This window comes from Schistocerca serialis, chromosome 4 (genome assembly GCF_023864345.2).
Source record: "Schistocerca serialis cubense isolate TAMUIC-IGC-003099 chromosome 4, iqSchSeri2.2, whole genome shotgun sequence".
Classification (NCBI taxonomy): Eukaryota; Metazoa; Arthropoda; class Insecta; order Orthoptera; family Acrididae; genus Schistocerca; species Schistocerca serialis.
In genome coordinates, this window is record NC_064641.1 from 681,317,334 (window position 1) to 681,335,930 (window position 18,597).

The window sequence follows — 18,597 nt, forward strand, 5'->3', positions numbered from 1 at the left end:
CTTGTTGGATGGCGTCCATTGCTCCACCATGATGGTTGTTGGTGCATGTGGAGATCCTGCAATACGTCTGCACAAAGCATCGAAAACGTGCTCTGTGGGATTTAAGTCAGGGGAACGGGCAAGCAAGTCCATTCGTCAAATACCTGTTCGATCCAAGAGCTCTACACTGGCACTTTGCGATGCGGTCACACATTGTCATCCACAAAAGTGAACTCAGGGCCGAATGCATACAGCAGAAGACATACGTAGGGGAGGAGCGCAGTGTCACAATAACACTGACTGGTGAGTGTACCGTGATCAATAATTTGAGGATCAGTATGCTCCCGCAACATTCTGCCACCTATGCCGTAACACCTGGACCACCAAAATGATCATGTTCGACAGTGTTGGACGCATACCGGCATAGCGAGAGGTGGGTACACGTAAAGCTACTAAAAACACTGTCGAACATGATCCTTTTGGTGCAGTGCAAGTGGGAGAGCTCTTGGAACGAGAGGCTCTTTGGCGAAAGGACTGGCCTGCCCCTTCTTCCAACTTAAATGCCATCGAGCATTGTGTGATGTGTAGGGGAGATGTAATGTATTATAGCACGTCCAGATGCACCAACGACCATCTCTGAAAACCAACATCTTAAATATCTATGCACAGCGCTTACTTGCAGCAGTTTTACCTTGAAAATGGCAGGGTGAGTTCCTTTCGAAATATCGGTGGTTGTCGACGGCCAGGCTGCATTCCCGCAAGTTTATGGAACATTGTATACGCCAGGAGAAACTCAGGTCTCATATCCATCGTTTTTGTTTGTCAGTGTACTTATGATTGTCTAAGAGCATCAGATATTAAATAAAAGGAATATTTTTAATGAGCCCTGCAACTATTTGTTCAAGTGTCACGTTTCATATCATAGCCATGGAGTCGACACAAGCGATTAGCTGGAGGTGGCAGATAGACAAAATGGTTACCTCCAGTGAGCAGCAGCTGGTAGCAGACTCCGAGAGCGCCGCGGATGTCGTTCTCGGCGATCTCCCCGATGTAGACGGGCGCGGCGGTGGAGAAGGCGCCGCCGCAGAAGCCGGTGACGAAGCGGCCGACGAGCAGTGCTGCGGGGTGCCGGCAGAAGGCGAGCAGCAGCCAGCCGGCGACGAAGGGCGGCGCCGTGGCCAGCAGCGCGCGCCGCCGGCCCACGCGGTCCAGCAGCACGGCCGCCGCCAACATGGCCGCCAGGGCGCCCAGCGGCGTCACGCCCGCCAGCCACGACACCGTCTCGTCGGACAGGCCCAGCTGCCGCCGCAGCGGCTCCGACGCGGGCGACGTCCAACCCAGCACCGCGCCCAGCGAAAAGCCGCCCAGCGTCGCTGCACGGACCACAACCAAACGTCAGCACTGGTGACTTGTGCATTGTGAATTTGACCGTTAGCAAGGGCTGTCCAAAATAGGAAACCAGAGACACAGTGCAGAGAACAAGAAAAAGTGGCAGCTTTTAGTTACCAGAAATGACCAGTAATTGAAGAGGCCTTCGATCTTGCAGATGCACCAGGTAGCTGTCCAGATGTACTAGTTTCATTCATACACTATCTAGCCGCTATTATAAGGTCTCCCAGTGGGTGGAGATCACCAACAAGCATATCATTTCATATACAGCAAACCTGATATTTGGTCCTGAGGACTCAGTGGTTGTATACAGGTTAGAGTGAGATGAGAAATGAGTAAAACTGTTGGAACGGCGGTCCCCACTCAAGAGAGCCCTCAGGGTGGTGCCAAGTAACGTAGAACACTGTTGTTGTTAGCCGTAATGGGAAAGATTTCAGCCAGACACTCTTGCTAACAAAAATGGAGTTTGTTAGAGTAAAATACATTAGTATCTCTGCCTATAGAGGTGGAGAAGGGAAAGGACCCGAACATTATGGCCAGAGGCCAGAATTTTTGTACTCAGTCAGACTATTGGGATGCCAACTACCGCTTCAGTTTGGAACCGCGCGACCGCTACGGTCGCAGGTTCGAATCCTGCTTCGGGCATGGTTGTGTGTGATGTCCTTAGGTTAGTTAGGTTTAAGTAGTTCTAAGTTCTAGGGGACTGATGACCTCAGATGTTAAGTCCCATAGTGCTCAGAGCCATTTGAACCATGCCAACTACCTGTCACTCAGAGGCAGTCTTGGGGAAGCTCCGACAAGTCTGTTTCCTCACTTGGAGTGCTACTCTCAATTTTTGTACTTTAAAATGATCCTAGTGATTGCTACTTCTCTTATTTTTAACCCCAGGGGCCAAGAAAGTGACTTCTGTTGGACAACCAGTAGCCTGTAGTGTAGTAGTTAGTCTGAAGGAAATACACCCTTGGGTTCCCTGAGTCTCCAGCGAGAATCACATGGTGTCCCAATGTCCGCTTCTTTCGTGGGTGCCCTGTGATAGTATTTGGCCGTGATCCAGGCAAACAACCTGCCACCACCTGAAGCTTGTCTTTCTGCATTTGCTCCTTGTGCTGCATTAACACACCAAGTGGCAAAGATGTTGTGAGAAGATCGATAGAGGACAAAGACAGACTCGCAAGAAACTTGCCACCAACACCCTCTCGGCCACCAGTATTTAGATCGCTGCCATGGACTGGAGGACCGTCAGTTCCAGTCAGTCATCCAGTGAGTTACTGAGCCATCAACTGCAGCCCAATGGGAGCCGCACTAGTAGTTAGCTCCGCCTCTACCTCAGAGACAGGCAGCACAGAGTACACAGCAGAGTTGTACTTCACCAGCAGTGAGGCTAACGTGGACTATTACAGAAGAGCTTGTACCTCACATCTGGACTATCTTAAGTAGCTTCCTGCTTATTTTAATAAAGAACCCTATTAATACATACGTGCATGCAGTTGTGTTACAGAAAGAGAATACCAGCCACCAAACAAGATCCTCTCCTTGCTTCCCATGGTACAGGCCTACAGTGACAATGGGTACACACAAAACTGCTGATCGCTCGGTAGCTATAGACTGACCTCTTAACCCTCATTCTCTCTCAGTCCTATGCTGGGACATGACAGCTTGCCCACCTGCATATACACGTAACACTGTAGCTTCCAGAAGACACGTTCTGATTTCGATGTGACTTCCACACATACAGACCATCAGCGGGCTTACAAATGATTAGACTTGCAATTCTTTGTGGCAGGCAGAACAGCCACCAGAATCCATTAATGACACCCATGATCAGTGTTGTTGCCAAGCATCGTACGGTATATTACGGGGTTAGACAGCATCACATCTTGAGTGATCACTGTGAAGGACACAGAGATGTCGCGCACTCTCGTGAGACAAAGCTACCACCGTCTCACAGTTTGATACAGCCCTCACTATCGGTCTCCATTTGGCCAATTGGTAGAATCGTCCAACGTCCAGATTTGTGGGGCGCTGAGATGTGACAGTAGCCTACCGCAAGAGTGATGCCAGATGTACTCGTCAAGTTCCCAATCGGAACTTCTACTACCACAAAGCAGGACTGCGTTATTGCGTACCAAGCACATCGTAACCCCTTCACATCTGTGCATGTTATCTGAGAATGGATAACGAAATCCCTGCAACATTCTATCTCATCCCCTGTCACTGGTTGCAGAGTAGCAGCAGCTGGGCTAGGGAATTACCGTGCCAGACACAGATTGTCCTTCACACCACACACAAACGGTTGTGTTTGCAGTGTTGCTGTGAGTGGGAAGCACGGACTAACGCTGAATGGCGTTATATTGTGTCTAGGAATCAACCGCGGGTCTGCTCTATCGTGGATGGGCATCAACTGGAGATATGGTGGCGACCTGGGATGAAGTACTACTTCTCGAATGGGTTGGAGAAGCATAGTCTAGAGAAAATATATGTAATAATATTTATCTTTCAGGAAGATATTGTATAAAATAATATTCTTAGAAGAAACACTTTTTCTGGAAAAATCTACCTGTCATTGCAGCCTGAAGTGTATTTTAAGGGAGTGTGGAGAATTATGGATTAATTTGTACTTTTTTTTAAAAAATTATTGTATACAACATTATTTTGTAAGTGATTTTTAGCAAAACAAGATTTTAAAAAACAATAGCCCAGATTAGTTTTAGAACCGCCAAGTAAGCATTATGTATTTTAGTCATTAAGTTTTCTTTTGGAAAATTAGTATATTTTCAAAAATTGTCACGATGTTGTATAATTATTAAAAACTCGTTGCAAATTTTTTGTAATCGTAGGGTTCAAATGGCTCTGAGCACTATGCGACTTAACTTCTGAGGTCATCAGTCGCCTAGAACTTAGAACTAATTAAAGCTAACTAACCTAAGGACATCACACACCCCCATGCCCGAGGCAGGATTCGAACCTGCGACCGTAGCGGTCGCTCGGTTCCAGACTGTAGCGCCCAGAACCGCACGGCCACTCCGGCCGGCTGTAATCGTAGGGCTCACTAGGCGCGCCTATAGCAGTTAATACCAGGGAGCTGCTCCCTCCAGAGATGAGTCATGGCTGTCACGTGGCAGAAGTGCGATGTGATTCAGCAGCAGTTTCAGGTAGTTACGGCTGTGGCCGAGAGGTGTCAGCATCTTATGGACTTAAATCATACGTAGTTAAGACATTGTATTTTGGAAACGAAATTGTATCTTCTGTGAATATTATGTCCTCTGATAATTATTGTTGATTTAATAAATTTGATTATTACTGTGAATGACAGTGTGAATTGGAAATAATATAATAAATAAATAAGTGGATAATTTCTGGGACCTACTGGATGAAAAACTATCTAAAATTCCTAAACACCATGTGAAACTCCTTATGGGTGACTGCAAGGGTCAACTCGGCCGAGAACGAAAACAAAAGAAAATTGTAGGAAATTACCCTGCCCATAAGAAAACCAACCAAAACGACAAAAGATTTTTATCCATCTGTGAAAATCGCAACCTGCAAGTAATGTCGACCCACTTTCGCCATCAACCCAGAGAGCAGACCACTTGGCGGTCTCCCGTCCAAAACATTGGAGAGTTCCAAATAGACCACATCTCGAGAAGGAACAGCCCGAAACTTATAAATGTCAAAGAAAAACATAAATGTGGCTTCGGATCATTAGATGTCAACAATTAAATTCAAACCTATACCCACAAACACCAGAAAGACCACCAAAAAAATTATACGCGTTGACAAGACAAGCTTCGACAAAGGGTCATGGAGTTCCAAGAAAAGGCAAGACCAAGTGACTGTGACTTCAATACCACCTAAGAGGGCCTTGTACAGGTTGACAAAGAAATTGCTGATATCAAAAGAAGCAAAAAGGGTGCCTGCTGGAATGACACATGTGAGTCAGTCTTCAAGGAAGGTTCAGTGCACGGAAACAAAACTACTCAACTAAATTGGAAACTAGCTGGGAAACCTACAAAATCCAACGTGCCCAAACAGCCAGGGCAATCTGAACTGAGAACGTAAGTACGAAGAACCACTCATTGAAAAGATAGAACAAAATTTTAGGAAGAATGAAACCAGAGAGTACTACAGAGCCTTTAAACACAGACTGAATGGTTACAAACCGCCGTCACTATGCTTTCAGCGAAAGGATGGTACACCGGCGACTTAAAATGGAAAAAAATTGTCAGATTCTAGCAGACTAATTTCGAGACCTAATGAACTGTAATAAACCCCCAAACCCCACTGAGACCAAATAACCACTGCTCAGGTGCCCAGAGTCCAGACAACCTGACAAAGATGAAATCAAGCGCCACATTGCCCATCTCAAAAACAACAAAGCCCCTGTGGAAGACTCAGTACTAGCAGAACTGCGGAAATATGCTCCAAAGGAATCACTTGAAATCTTACAAAAACAAATAAAAAAAATTTGGAATGAGGAAAAACTGTCCAAAGATTGGAAAACGGCGCTGATGCATCCTTTGCAGAAGAAAGGCAGCATGAAAGACATTAACAGCTACCAAGAAAGATACCTGCTACCGGTAACCTATAAAATTCTCTCACTTGCCATTCTGGAGCGTTTAGAAGGCCAAGTCGCGCATCAAATAGTTGAATACGAAGGGAGCTTCATAAAAAGTCGCTCAACAGCCGAACAGGTCTACAACCTCAAGACAATAATCAGATATTATACTCTAAGGTCTAAGCACTACGTGTCAGTCTTTGTGAATTTCTAGAAGGCGTACGACTCCATATGCTGAACATCCTAAATGAGTTCGGTGTTGACCTTAAACTACAGGCAATAATTAGAGCTACCCTAACAGGTACAAAATCCAAAGTAAAATTCTTCGGGTATCTCTTGGATTCCTTTGATTTCAAAACAGGGGTCAGGCAAGGTGATGGCCTGTCACCAATGCTTTTCAACTGCGTACTTTGAAAGATCATCAGAACCTGGCGCGAATAATTAATGGAAACCAACAATAGCCCGTTGCGAATTGGAACCATATCGAAGGGGATTGAGGTAAAATGCTTGGCTTTTGCGGATGACAGGGCCATTCTGTCAAACGACGTAGACAGAGCTAGAGTTCAAATCGAACTGTTAAAAGAAATCGCTGAACAAACTGGCCTGCAAATATCATTTGAGAAAACAGAAGTCATGACTAATATTAAAGACGCCCCACCAAAACTCCGTACGAAATATCGGGTCATCACTCAGGTAGACAAATTCAAGTACCTGGGTGAGATCATCATGAAAAATGGACTGGACAAGGAAGCGCTTAGGAAACAGGTACGCAAACTAGAAATAGCTTATCAAACATCCCGCATAATCTGCAACAAGAAATGCCTTTCCCAGAACACTAAGGTACGTCACTACGAAACAGTTTCGATCCAGTAGTTTTTTATGCAGTCAAAACCTTATCCCTAAACGCTGATAAAAGGCTCCTCGAAGAACTGGAGGAAAAAGACAGCAATATCATTAGAAGAATCCTTGGATCCAAGTACAAGAATGCCATCCATCAAAACAGATACAAAATGGAAGTCTACAGGAAAATAGAAAGAATTACAGACACAATCTGTAAAAGACGGGCACGATTTTATGGTCATCTCAAACGAATGGATGGAAATAGGTTAATCAAAAATATATTTCTCTTTTTTTATTCAAAACCAAAAACAACGATGCCATGATTTAAAAACAGCAAAGAAGACCTCCAGATGCTACATGTCAAACTCGAAGGTGCTTTTGAGAAGAGTTCTTTTCAGAAAGAAGATAGTGACAAACGTAATAACCCGAGATGAGCGACCGAAAAGAAGACACCCTGCCCATTGGAGAGAAGAGCGCAAGCAGGCCCACTCACAACCAATGAGGGAAATCTGGTTGCAGAAAAAAGCCAGGCTCTGTACCAAGTGCTACAAGACTTAACGGGGTCCTAGATGGTCCCAACGAATAAATAAATAAATAAATAATATTGTGTCTATTAACTGAGTATGCCTTAGCGTGAGAACTTTGTCTATACAAAGAGAGTGATTCATACTCTCAGGGGAAATTTGTAAAGTGTAACTAGCCAATTTATGGTATTGAAAAAACAAGAAATATGCGCTATTTAATTCTGATATCGGATTAGTTATGTTGTTCCTCAGTCAATCAGATGACAGCACGTTCGAGCATATTTTTTGACTTAAAGTATTGGTTTGTGAAGTCTAAGTTCGGAGCTCAGTCTTTATCATAATGAGAAGTTTGTATTAGGAGCGCTGAATACATGCGTTAATGTTGGGGGATTGTGAGTTAGACTTGACATTGGAGTGCTGCAAATAAACGTGAACGACTGCTAAACGCGAATGTGACATATTCTGGCTATAAGTGTAAACTGCCACTTTTGAATAACTAAAATGCACGTGGCGTATTATGCAAGTCGAGAGCAGGAAGTGACCATTCAAATAGGTCGATTTGGATAGTATTATGGCCAGCATACTGTCACAGACAAGCTGTTGTGTAATGTTTTTTGTACGTGGTTTGGTTGGATACCATAATCTGGCTATTACGAGTGACTGTGGTCGCGTGTGAGTGTTGAAATTGTAATTTAAGATTAGCCCGGGCTGGGAGGCGTTTTTGAATCAAACAAGTAACGAAATGTTGCAGTTTTCACTCAAAGACTATCTAACGTTTAATAGGTCAGATAACCTGATACCAGAAAACATTTGACGCAACCTGTAGAAGTGTGTAGTGGGGCAAGTTCTCGCTACAGCTTTCTCTACCCGGTGAACATTACGCATTTTCTATAACGTCTGTCGTGTCGACTGGGCTGCAGACGAAGAAATTCGCCACAATGTGAGAGGACATTATTTCTGTAGGATGAACACATAAGAGCGCCGTTGCAAATTCAATCAATGATCTTCATCGCATGGTTCAGCAATGTGATCGGGCGGTAATTTTAACACTCAGTGAGGCTTACTCTCTTTTTGAAGACTGGTAAAGTGATGCTTCGCTGAACCTGCTGCGTATCACTGTTGAGAACAGCATAACTCTGGTGGAAGATCAACAACGCCAATAGCTTTTCTTCTCTTCCTCTCTTTCAGAACAGTCTCGACTTAGGCTATGTTAATTTTTTTGACTGGTCCTCCAACAGCTGGTATGGTGAGTATTGGCAGTTAGGGAAATACCTCCGTCAAAATTGTCTCGAAGTAGCTCTGCAAGTGTTCCCTTGCTTACTTCCGATCGATCAGCAGCTCACCCATTTCGTCGTTGATGCAGTAAAGCCATTGGATATCTTCCGCTTTCCAAATATTTGATTTGACTCGTCGATAAATATCATCTCCTCCAATGCGTGCATCACGTTTCGTGTAGATATCTGAATATTTGTCTGTTTTCGTAATTGGACTGACCTCCTTTTCCTCTTGATATCGTCATTCCAAACATACGTGTTGTTCTTGATCCTTCGTCGTCCTGGTTTCATTGTTTCGAGAATAGGTGGGTTCATGAGTAGAATGGTTCAAATGGCTCTATGCACTATGAGACTTAACATGTGAGGTCATCAGTCCCCTTGACTTGGAACTACTTAAACCTAATTAACCTAAGGATATCACACACATCCGTGCCCGAGGCAAGATTCGAACCTACGACCGTAGCAGCAGCGCGGTTCCGGACTGAAGCGCCTAGAACCGCTCGTCCACAGCGGCTGGCTTTCATGAGTAGAGATCTTTAGTTTATTGGAACTGTCTTCTAGATGGGGGCACTGTGGTTTCTGACATAACGTCAGCCTTCTCAAAAACTGAATCGTGTGTAGTACCTACATACTTGCACCTATCTTTGTACCTATATTTCGCAAGCTCCCTTACCGCAATACAATGTTGATTTTCTTGTTATATTCGAGAACGGTGAATCGGAAGAAGAGTTGCCGGTAATCTTCCTCCCTACAAGCTTGACATTATTTATTTATTTTATGATATACTATAGTCCACGTCAGATTTTTTCCTCAAGCTGAGTCTTTTGTAAGCCACTATATTAGGATTCCTGCAATGAGTAGATGATGATGATGTTTGGATTGTGGATGGCTCAACTGTGCGGTTATCAGCGCCCGTACAAAGTCCCAACCTTTTTTCAGTCCAATCTTGCTACGTGCATGAATGATGATGAAATGATGAAGACAACACAAACACCCAGTCATCTCGAGGCAGGTGAACATCCCTTACCCCGCCGGGAATCGAACCCGGGACCCCGTGCTCGGGAAGCGAGAACGCGACCTCGAGACCACGAGCTGCGGACTGCAATGAGTAGTTTTAAGTTTCCGTTTCACTTTGGATCGTCCCGGCGGGGTATTACTAGATACTGTACGACTGCTTCTGTCTCCAATGCATTATCGACATTTTTATTTGCCACTACACTATGTGGATATAACGACATTATAACACTTTCTTAAAATGCTCTCAAAGTTCTTTGAACTTATGACTTTCTCGTCCCTTGGAGAGCAACGTGATGAATTGTATCTTCAAGGAACTACTGAATTCAGTTATAAAGCTGATCCGGCATCAACTACATTCACATTTTGTGCACTACCCGACTATCAGAAGCTGTATCACATGTCTCTTGGAAGGTACGGAACACGGTTTCATTCTTGCATCGCTCTCTGGCCCTCATGAGTGCGGAGCAGGAGCTGGGTCCCAGAAGATCCTTGTTTGTGGAATTCATGGTGAATAGCAGTTTTTCGTTCTACTCCTAGAGGTGTGGTCTGGCACACTCTTTAAGTCACTAAGTTTCACAACATATCAGGTGGGCACGTCGTTTTGATGTTCGTAAATTATCAATGTGCACGTCAGAGAGAGAGAGCAAGATATGTTACTGTTAAACAATCTTTGGTCTTGTTGTTGTACAGTCTTTGCCTCTGCGCAGTCTCATACATTCTTCGTTGAAGTGTGGTAGATGATGTACATATTCGGTAGTGCTATACTGACGTGTGATTGTATCTGTTAGATGAGGAAAGATTTATTGTAAAAGACAGCAAGGGTCAGAATGATGAACATACTGGAAAGCGAAGAGAATATGAATTATGGATAATATTACTATTCTTGAAGAGAAGAAATTGGAGGTAAGACTTCAGCACTGCGCTGCAACTTTGTTAGAATGCTCTTTGACGGCTACTTAATTTGCTCAGTGCTATGAGAAAGACCATTCCACTTCCGGCAGTCATACATTTACATATCAACTGATTAGGCCTTTTGATTTCCACAGAAATTCGTTGCTAACATTGTATACTTTACAAATAACTGTTCACTTTGTTGGGTATAGTATTGTTCAGACCAATGTTATGCGTGACGATCACGCGAAATTTTACTCACTCTGTTTTGAATACATAGTTCATTCAAAAATCGTTCTCTTGGGTTGTCATTTCATATGAGTAGTTACTCTCCTCATTCCAGTGTTTAAAGAAGATTTATCATTACGGATTATCACTTCGACCATCGGATATGCAACCGTTTGTATATAGTTGAATATTATTTGAAAATTTTAATTACAAATTAGAAAACTAAGTTAGCCGATGAACTTTAAAAAATTTAATCTGCATCACAGATAGTTACAATATGTAAAAAAACTGAATTAAAATATCTCGGAGAATGGAAAAGACCATGGGCATGAATAATAGTTAAACCAAACCGGAGAATGCCTACAATCTCTGTAAGAATATATAGGTATTTAAATCCCTTTCCGTCAATCTAAAGCTGTGACACCACAACACTGTAGAGAGACTTTCAATAATGTATGATCCCCCCCTGAACCATGGACCTTGCCGTTGGTGGGGAGGCTTGCGTGCCTCAACGACACAGATAGCCGTACCGTAGGTGCAGCTACAACGGAGGGGTATCTGTTGAGAGGCCAGACAAACGTGTGGTTCCTGAAGAGGGGCAGCAGCATTTTCAGTAGTTGCAGGAGCAACAGTCTGGATGATTGACTGATATGGCTTTGTAACACTAACCAAAATGGCCTTGCTGTTCTGGTACTGCGAACGGCTGAAAGCAAGGGGAAACTACAGTCGTAAATTTTCCCGAGGGCATGCAGATTTACTCTATGATTAAATGATGATGGCGTACTCTTGGTTAAAATATTCCGGAGGTAAAATACTCTCCCATTCGAATCTCCGGGCGGGGACTACTCAAGAGGACGTTGTTATCAGGAGAAAGAAAACTGGCGTTCTACGGATCGGAGCCTGGAATGTCAGATCCCTTAATCGGGCAGGTAGGTTAGAAAATTTAAAAAGGGGAATGGATAGGTTAAAGTCAGATATAGTGGGAATTAGTGAAGTTCGGTGGCAGGAGAAACAAGACTTCTGGTCAGGTGAATACAGGGTTATAAATACAAAACCAAATATGGGTAATGCAGGAGTAGGTTTAACAATGAATAAAAAAATTGGAGTACGGGTAAGCTACTACAAACAGCATAGTAAACGCATTATTGTGGCCAAGATAGACACGAAGCCCACGCCTACTACAGTAGTACAAGTTTATATACCAACTAGCTCTGCAGATGACGCAGAAATTGATGAAATGTAGGATGAGGTTAAAGAAATTATTCAGGTAGTGAAGGGAGACGAAAATCTAATAGTTATGGGTGATTGGAATTCAAGAGTAGGAAAAGGGAGAGTAGGAAACATAGTAGGTGAATATGGATTGGGGCTAAGAAATGAAAGAGGAAGCCGCCTGGTAGAATTTTGCGCAGAGCATAACTTAATCATAGCTAACACTTGGTTTAAGAATCATGAAAGAAGGTTGTATACCTGGAAGAACCTTGGAGACACTAAAAGGTATCAGATAGATTATATAATGGTAAGACAGATATTTAGGAACCAGGTTTTTAATTGTAAGACATTTCCAGGGGCAGATGTGGACTATGACCACAATCAATTGGTTATGAACTGTAGATTCAAACTGAAGAAACTACAAAAAGGTGGGAATTTAAGGAGATGGGACCTGGATAAACTGAAAGAACCAGAGGTTGTACAGAGTTTCAGGGAGAGCGTAAGGGAACAATTGACAGGAATGGGGGAAAGAAATACAGTAGAAGAAGAATGGGTAGCTTTGAGGGATGAAATAGTGAAGGCAGCAGAGGATCAAATAGGTAAAAAGGCGAGGGCTAGTAGAAACCCTTGGGTAACAGAAGAAATATTGAATTTAATTGATGAAAGGAGAAAATATAAAAACGCAGTAAATGAAGCTGGCAAAAAGGAATTCAAACTTCTCAAAAATGAGATAGACAGGAAGTGCAAAATGGCTAAGCAGGGATAGCTAGAGGACAAATGTAAGGATGTAGAGGCTTATCTCACTAGGGGAAAGATAGATACTGCCTACAGGAAAATTAAAGAGACCTTTGGAGAAAGGAGAACTACTTGCATGAATATCAAGAGCTTTGATGGAAACTCAGTTCTAAGCAAAGAAGCGAAAGCAGAAAGGTGGAAGGAGTATATAGAAGGTCTATACAAGCGCGATGTACTTGAGGACAATATTATGGAAATGGAAGAGGATGTAGATGAAGATGAAATGGGAGATATGATATTGCGTGAAGAGTTTGACAGAGCACTGAAAGACCTGAGTCGAAACAAGGCCCCCGGAGTAGACAACATTACATTAGAACTACTGACAGCCTTGGGAGAGCCAGTCCTGACAAAACTCTACCATCTGGTGAGCAAGATGTATCAGACAGGCGATATACCCTCAGACTTCAAGAAGAATATAATAATTCCAGTCCCAAAGAAAGCAGGTGTTGACAGATGTGAAAATTACCGAACTATCAGTTTAATAAGTCACAGCTACAAAATACTAACCTTCTACCTTCATGTAGTCAGGATGACTGCAGAAACTCGTTAAGGATTTTTTGCACTGCCCCTAGAAGGAGAACGGCTAACGCCAAGTAGACAAGATTTGTTAGGTTAGATTTTGATTTATTTACTTACCGGATTCCCTATGACTTCGTCACGGAACGACTTCGTCACGGAACGACTATGTTCATGGTCTTTTTTTACAGTGTGCTGATCATAAAATTTATAAAGGAACAATCAAACAATTAATAAAACAGGAGAAAATAGAGTATACGAGTAGATAACACATTAGAGAGAGAAGTTCTCAAATACTGTGAGTAATTTCTGTACAGAATAGGAGGTGTGTGCCAGAAAAAAACCTTTTAACACGGAATTCAACAATACTTAAGATTTATCACAGCAAACAAAACCTGCTGAACGGCACATACCATTCTGTACAATGCTTAAGAAAATGTCATCCATATGTATATCGCTTTTCCGACCAGTGTTCGTTGAAATACTGTTGCAGTTTCCTGTGAATTAATCAGTACTGTCAACAAGAAAACCCATGATGAAATATAAGGACAGGAACGGTTAAGTTTCACTTCCGAGATAGCTGAACAGCCGCCCACACGAAGTTCGCGATCTTACACCGCAGATCGGTCTGACGACCCGTTTCCGGACAAAAACTACAGTTGGCGAGTGAACAAAGCTGCCCCAAAATAGAGCGCTATCAGATACTAGCTGTACCCTGCCACACTTTGCTGCGGCTCGCTCTGCTTGAATGGAAAAAAAGGAAAAGAGAAAGCGTACGCTTCTAATATGTTTGGGAATAGGATATACAGGGTGGCCCATTGATGGTAACCGGGCTAAACATCTCCCGAAATAAGCATCAAACGAAAAAACTACGAAGAACGAAACTTGTGTAGCTTGAAGGGTGAAACCAGATGGCGCTAAGGTTGGCCGGCTAGATGGCGCTGCCATAGGTCAAATGAATATCAACTGCGCTTTTTTAAATAGGAACCATCAATTTTTATTACATATTCGTGTAGTACGTAAAGAAACATGAATATTTTAGTTGGACCACTTTTTTCGCTTTGTGACAGATGGCGCCTCAATAGTCACAAACGTATAAGTACGTGGTATCACGTAACATTCCGCCAGTGCGGACGGTATTTGCTTCGGTGTTAAAATGGACCGTTTACCAATTGCGGAAATAGTCGATATCGTGTTGATGTATGGCTATTTTCATCAAAATGCCCAACGGCCGTGTGCTATGTATGCTGCTGGGTATCCTGGACGACATTATCCAAGTGTCCCAACCGTTAGCCGGATATTTACGTTATTTATGGAAACAGGAAGTGTTCAGCCACATGTGAAACGTCAACCACATGCAACGAATGATGATGCCCAGGTAGGTGTTTTAGCTGCTGTCGCGGCTAATCCGCACATCAGTAGCAGACAAATTGCGCGAGGATCGGGAATCCGAAAAACGTCGGTGTTGAGAATGCTACATCAACATCTATTGCATCCGTACCATATTTCTATGCACCAGGAATAGCATGGCGACGACTTTGAATGTCGTGTACAGTTCTGCCACTGGGCACAAGAGAAGTTACGGGACGATGATAGATTTTTTGCACGTGTTCAACTTGGCGACGAAGCGTCATTCACCAACAGCGGTGACGTAAACCGGCATATGCACTATTGGGCAACGGAAAATCCACGATGGCTGCGACAAGTGGAACATCAGCGACCTTGGCGGGTTAATGTATGCTGCGTCATTATGGGAGGAAGGATAATTGGCCCCCGTTTTATCGATGGCAATCTAAATGGTGCAATGAGTGCTGATTTCCTATGTAATGTTCTACCGACGTTACTAAAAGATGTTTCACTGCATGACAATGGCGATGTACTTCCAACATGATGGATGTCCGGTACATAGCTCTAGTGCGGTTGAAGCGGTATTGAATAGCATATTTCATGACAGGTGGATTGGTCGACGAAGCACCATACCATGGCCGCACGTTCACGGGATCTGACGTCCCCGGATTTCTTTCTTTGAGGAAAGTTGAAGGATATTTGCTATCGTGATCCACCGACAACGCCTGACAACATACGTCAGCGCATTGTCAATGCATGTGCGAACATTACGGAAGGCGAACTACTCGCTGTTGAGAGGAATGTCGTTACACGTATTGCCAAATGCATTGAGGTCGACGGACATCATTTTGAGCATTTATTGCATTAATGTGCTATTTACTGGTAATCACGCTGTAACGGCATGCGTTCTCAGAAATGATAACTTCACAAAGGTACATGTATCACATTGGAACAACCGAAATAAAATGTTCCAACGTACCTATGTTCTGCATTTTAATTTAAAACACCTACCTGTTACCAAATGTTCGTCTAAAATTTTAGCCATATGTTTAAGGCTATTACAGTGCTATCTATCTCTACGTACTACACGAATATGTAATAAAAATGGGGGTTCCTATTTTAAAAAACGCATTTTTATATCCGTTTGACCTATGGCAGCGCCATCTAGCGGGCCAACCATAGCGCCATCTGGTTTCCCCCTTCAAGCTAGACAAGTTTCGGTCTTTGAAGTTTTTTTGTTTGACGCTTATTTCGTGATATATTTGGCCCGGTCACGATCAATGGACCACCCTGTATATACCCCTTCTCTCCCTGGACTCTGTCCATCTCCCCCTTCCACTGTTTCTTCAATCTCCTCCTCCTTACACCTCTCTCTATCCATAACCTTTTCCCCCTGTGTCTATCCATCTTCTCCTCCCCTCTCTATCTCCTCTTACCCCCGCTCTCTCCCTTCTGTCATTCCATCGTCTCTATTCCCTTTCTCTGTCCATCTTCTTCCCGCCCTCTCTCTCCATTTCATTCTGCCCTCTCTCTCTCTGTCCATCTGTTTCTTCCCGTTTTCTATGCCCATTTCCTTCCACCCCACAGTCCATCTTCTCTTCCCTCTTCTCTCTGACCTTGACCCTTATTTATTGTTATTGCGAATTCAGAGTCTGTAGCTGTATTCTTATCATAAACTAATAAGCCATAAATACAACTTTCCCTTTTGCTAATGATGTTTCACTATTGTGTATTACATATTTATATACAGTGTGAGTCACTATTGCCACCTAGAATAACACCGAAAGTATGATAGGAACTGAAAAGTTTGTGAGACAAATGTTCCATGGGGCAACGGGGGTCATAATATGACGTTGGGTTTTTGTTGTTAGGTGGGGTCGCGTAATAGATATGAAGGGCCGCTTCCTTTTTTTAAATGGGATGCTATAGTTTGGTACTTATTTTCCGATAGCGTCTATTGACACGAATCCAATGATGTGTAACAGTAAGGTATTTGAAGGTCAACCAAGGTCGCAAAGGTGGAATGAACGTCCATTTACAGAAGGTGTTCGAAGTGATGACCATTGGTATCTGTGCAGTGCTGCAATCTTCTTATCATGAGTTGAGTGGTATTCCTTATCACTTCGGCACTTATCGAAGCGCATGCTCTGACAATTCTCTCTCGTACATCGTGCAAATAGGAAATATTCGCCGAATACGGCGTATCCATGTAATGTGCCACTGACATGTAAACACCATTCGACGGTTTCGCAATACAACACTAATAGGAACGGAGAGACTAGTGTCATCGAATCAAGTGAATGTGAATAACGCATTCTTCGAAGAACAAGTCGATATGCTTCTCATTTACGGAGAATGCCAACGAAATTCAGTAAGAGCTAGAGATTTATATACTCAAAGATATCCTCAATGTACTCACCCTACACGTCGTACATTTAAATATGTGTATGAGGACAACTGGATCTTTAACGCATCGGAAACATATCTGGCAAAGGAAAGATAACGAGGAAATGGAAATTGGTACGCTTGCCACTGTGATTTGAGATCCTTGTGTTAATTCACGTCAAATCGCAAGGGAATATGGCATGAGCCAGAGTAGTGTTGTGCGTGTTCTGCATCGCTACAAACATCGTCCTTACCATATCAGTCTCCACCAAGAATTAACAGGTACGGATTCTACGCCTCGCACTGAATTCTGCCGATGGACTCAACTTCAGATTCAGAGGGATGACACATTTATTAATTTTATTTTACTCGTATTTGCTGACGGGGCTACATTCACGAATCATAGAAATGATAATTTGCGTAACATGCATTATTGGGTAACTGAAAATCCATGTTGGCTGTGGCAAGTTGCACACCAAAACCCGTGGTCGGTGAATGTATGGTGTGGCATTCTGGAGGACAGAATTATAGGCCCCTACTTTCCTCGAAGGAAATCTTAATGGTAGTAAGTACACCACATTCCTGCAAGAAACATTAGGTCCGTTATTGGTCGAAATACCTTTAAGAACAAGGAACAGAATGTGATATCAACACGATGGGTGTACAGCACATATTTCGCTGATGGCTAGAAATGAATTGTAGAGACAATTCCCAAATCGTTGGATTGAACACGGAGACGTATCGTGGCTGGCTCGTTCGCCAGACTTGACGCCTATGGACTTTTTCTTGTGGGGATTCTTAAAGACTTTGTTTATAAAGACATTCCAACTACAGCTGAAGATATAAGATAGAGAATTGTGCTTCGGTAAGTCCCGATGTGATAAGGAATACCACCTTATCCATGAAAAGAAGATTGCCGCACTACATTGATACCAGTGGTCATCACTTCGAACACCTTCTCTAAATGTACGTTCTTGCCACCTTTGTGACCTTCGTTAACCTTCAAAGACCTTACTGTTACACATCATTGGATTCGTCTCTATAGCCGCTATCAGAAAATAAGTAACAAACTATAGCACCTCATTAAAAAAATAAAATAATAAAAGTTGACCTTCATATCTCTGAAGCCACCCCACCTAGCTACAAAAAACCAGCGTCATATTATGGCCCCCGTTTTCCCAAGCAACTTTTGTCCCACAAACTTTTCATCTCCTATCATACTTTCGGAGTTATTCTTGGTAGCAATAGTTAGTGACTCACTCTGTATATTTATGTATTAAGAAGTGTGGAGTCTATATGTGTATAAACTTTTTTACAGTAACATGTAAAAATCTGAAGTAAAACGGGAAAGTACATTTTTATATTTTTGGTAACAATATTATCCCTTTAGCATGGTGAGATGCATCAAACCAGTCTTTCCCCCTGAAGATCACAACAACAACGATACATTTACATATTATATGTATCAAAAATATACATATCTTAAAGAATTAGAAACCTAAGAACACGTCAGTATTAGAATTCAACGTTGTGTCAAAACTTTCGGAGGGACACGATTTTGAGCAAACGAACAGTTACTTTTTATCTGTATAGACAATACAGAGAAAGTAAGCAACGTTAATAAGCCTTCGTGTTTTAGTGTCGGAGA

The 18,597-nt window shown here is 42.8% G+C and overlaps 1 protein-coding gene across 1 annotated transcript in view; it reads right to left on the minus strand.

Moving 5' to 3' along the window:
* Positions 1 to 18,597, minus strand: part of LOC126474686 (facilitated trehalose transporter Tret1-like) — a 69,161-nt gene that overhangs the window by 40,805 nt on the left and 9,759 nt on the right. Inside the window, exon 2 of the mRNA XM_050102165.1 lies at positions 988 to 1,352. Coding sequence (XP_049958122.1) covers positions 988 to 1,352 — 365 coding nt within the window. The remainder of the gene's footprint in view (positions 1 to 987; positions 1,353 to 18,597) is intronic.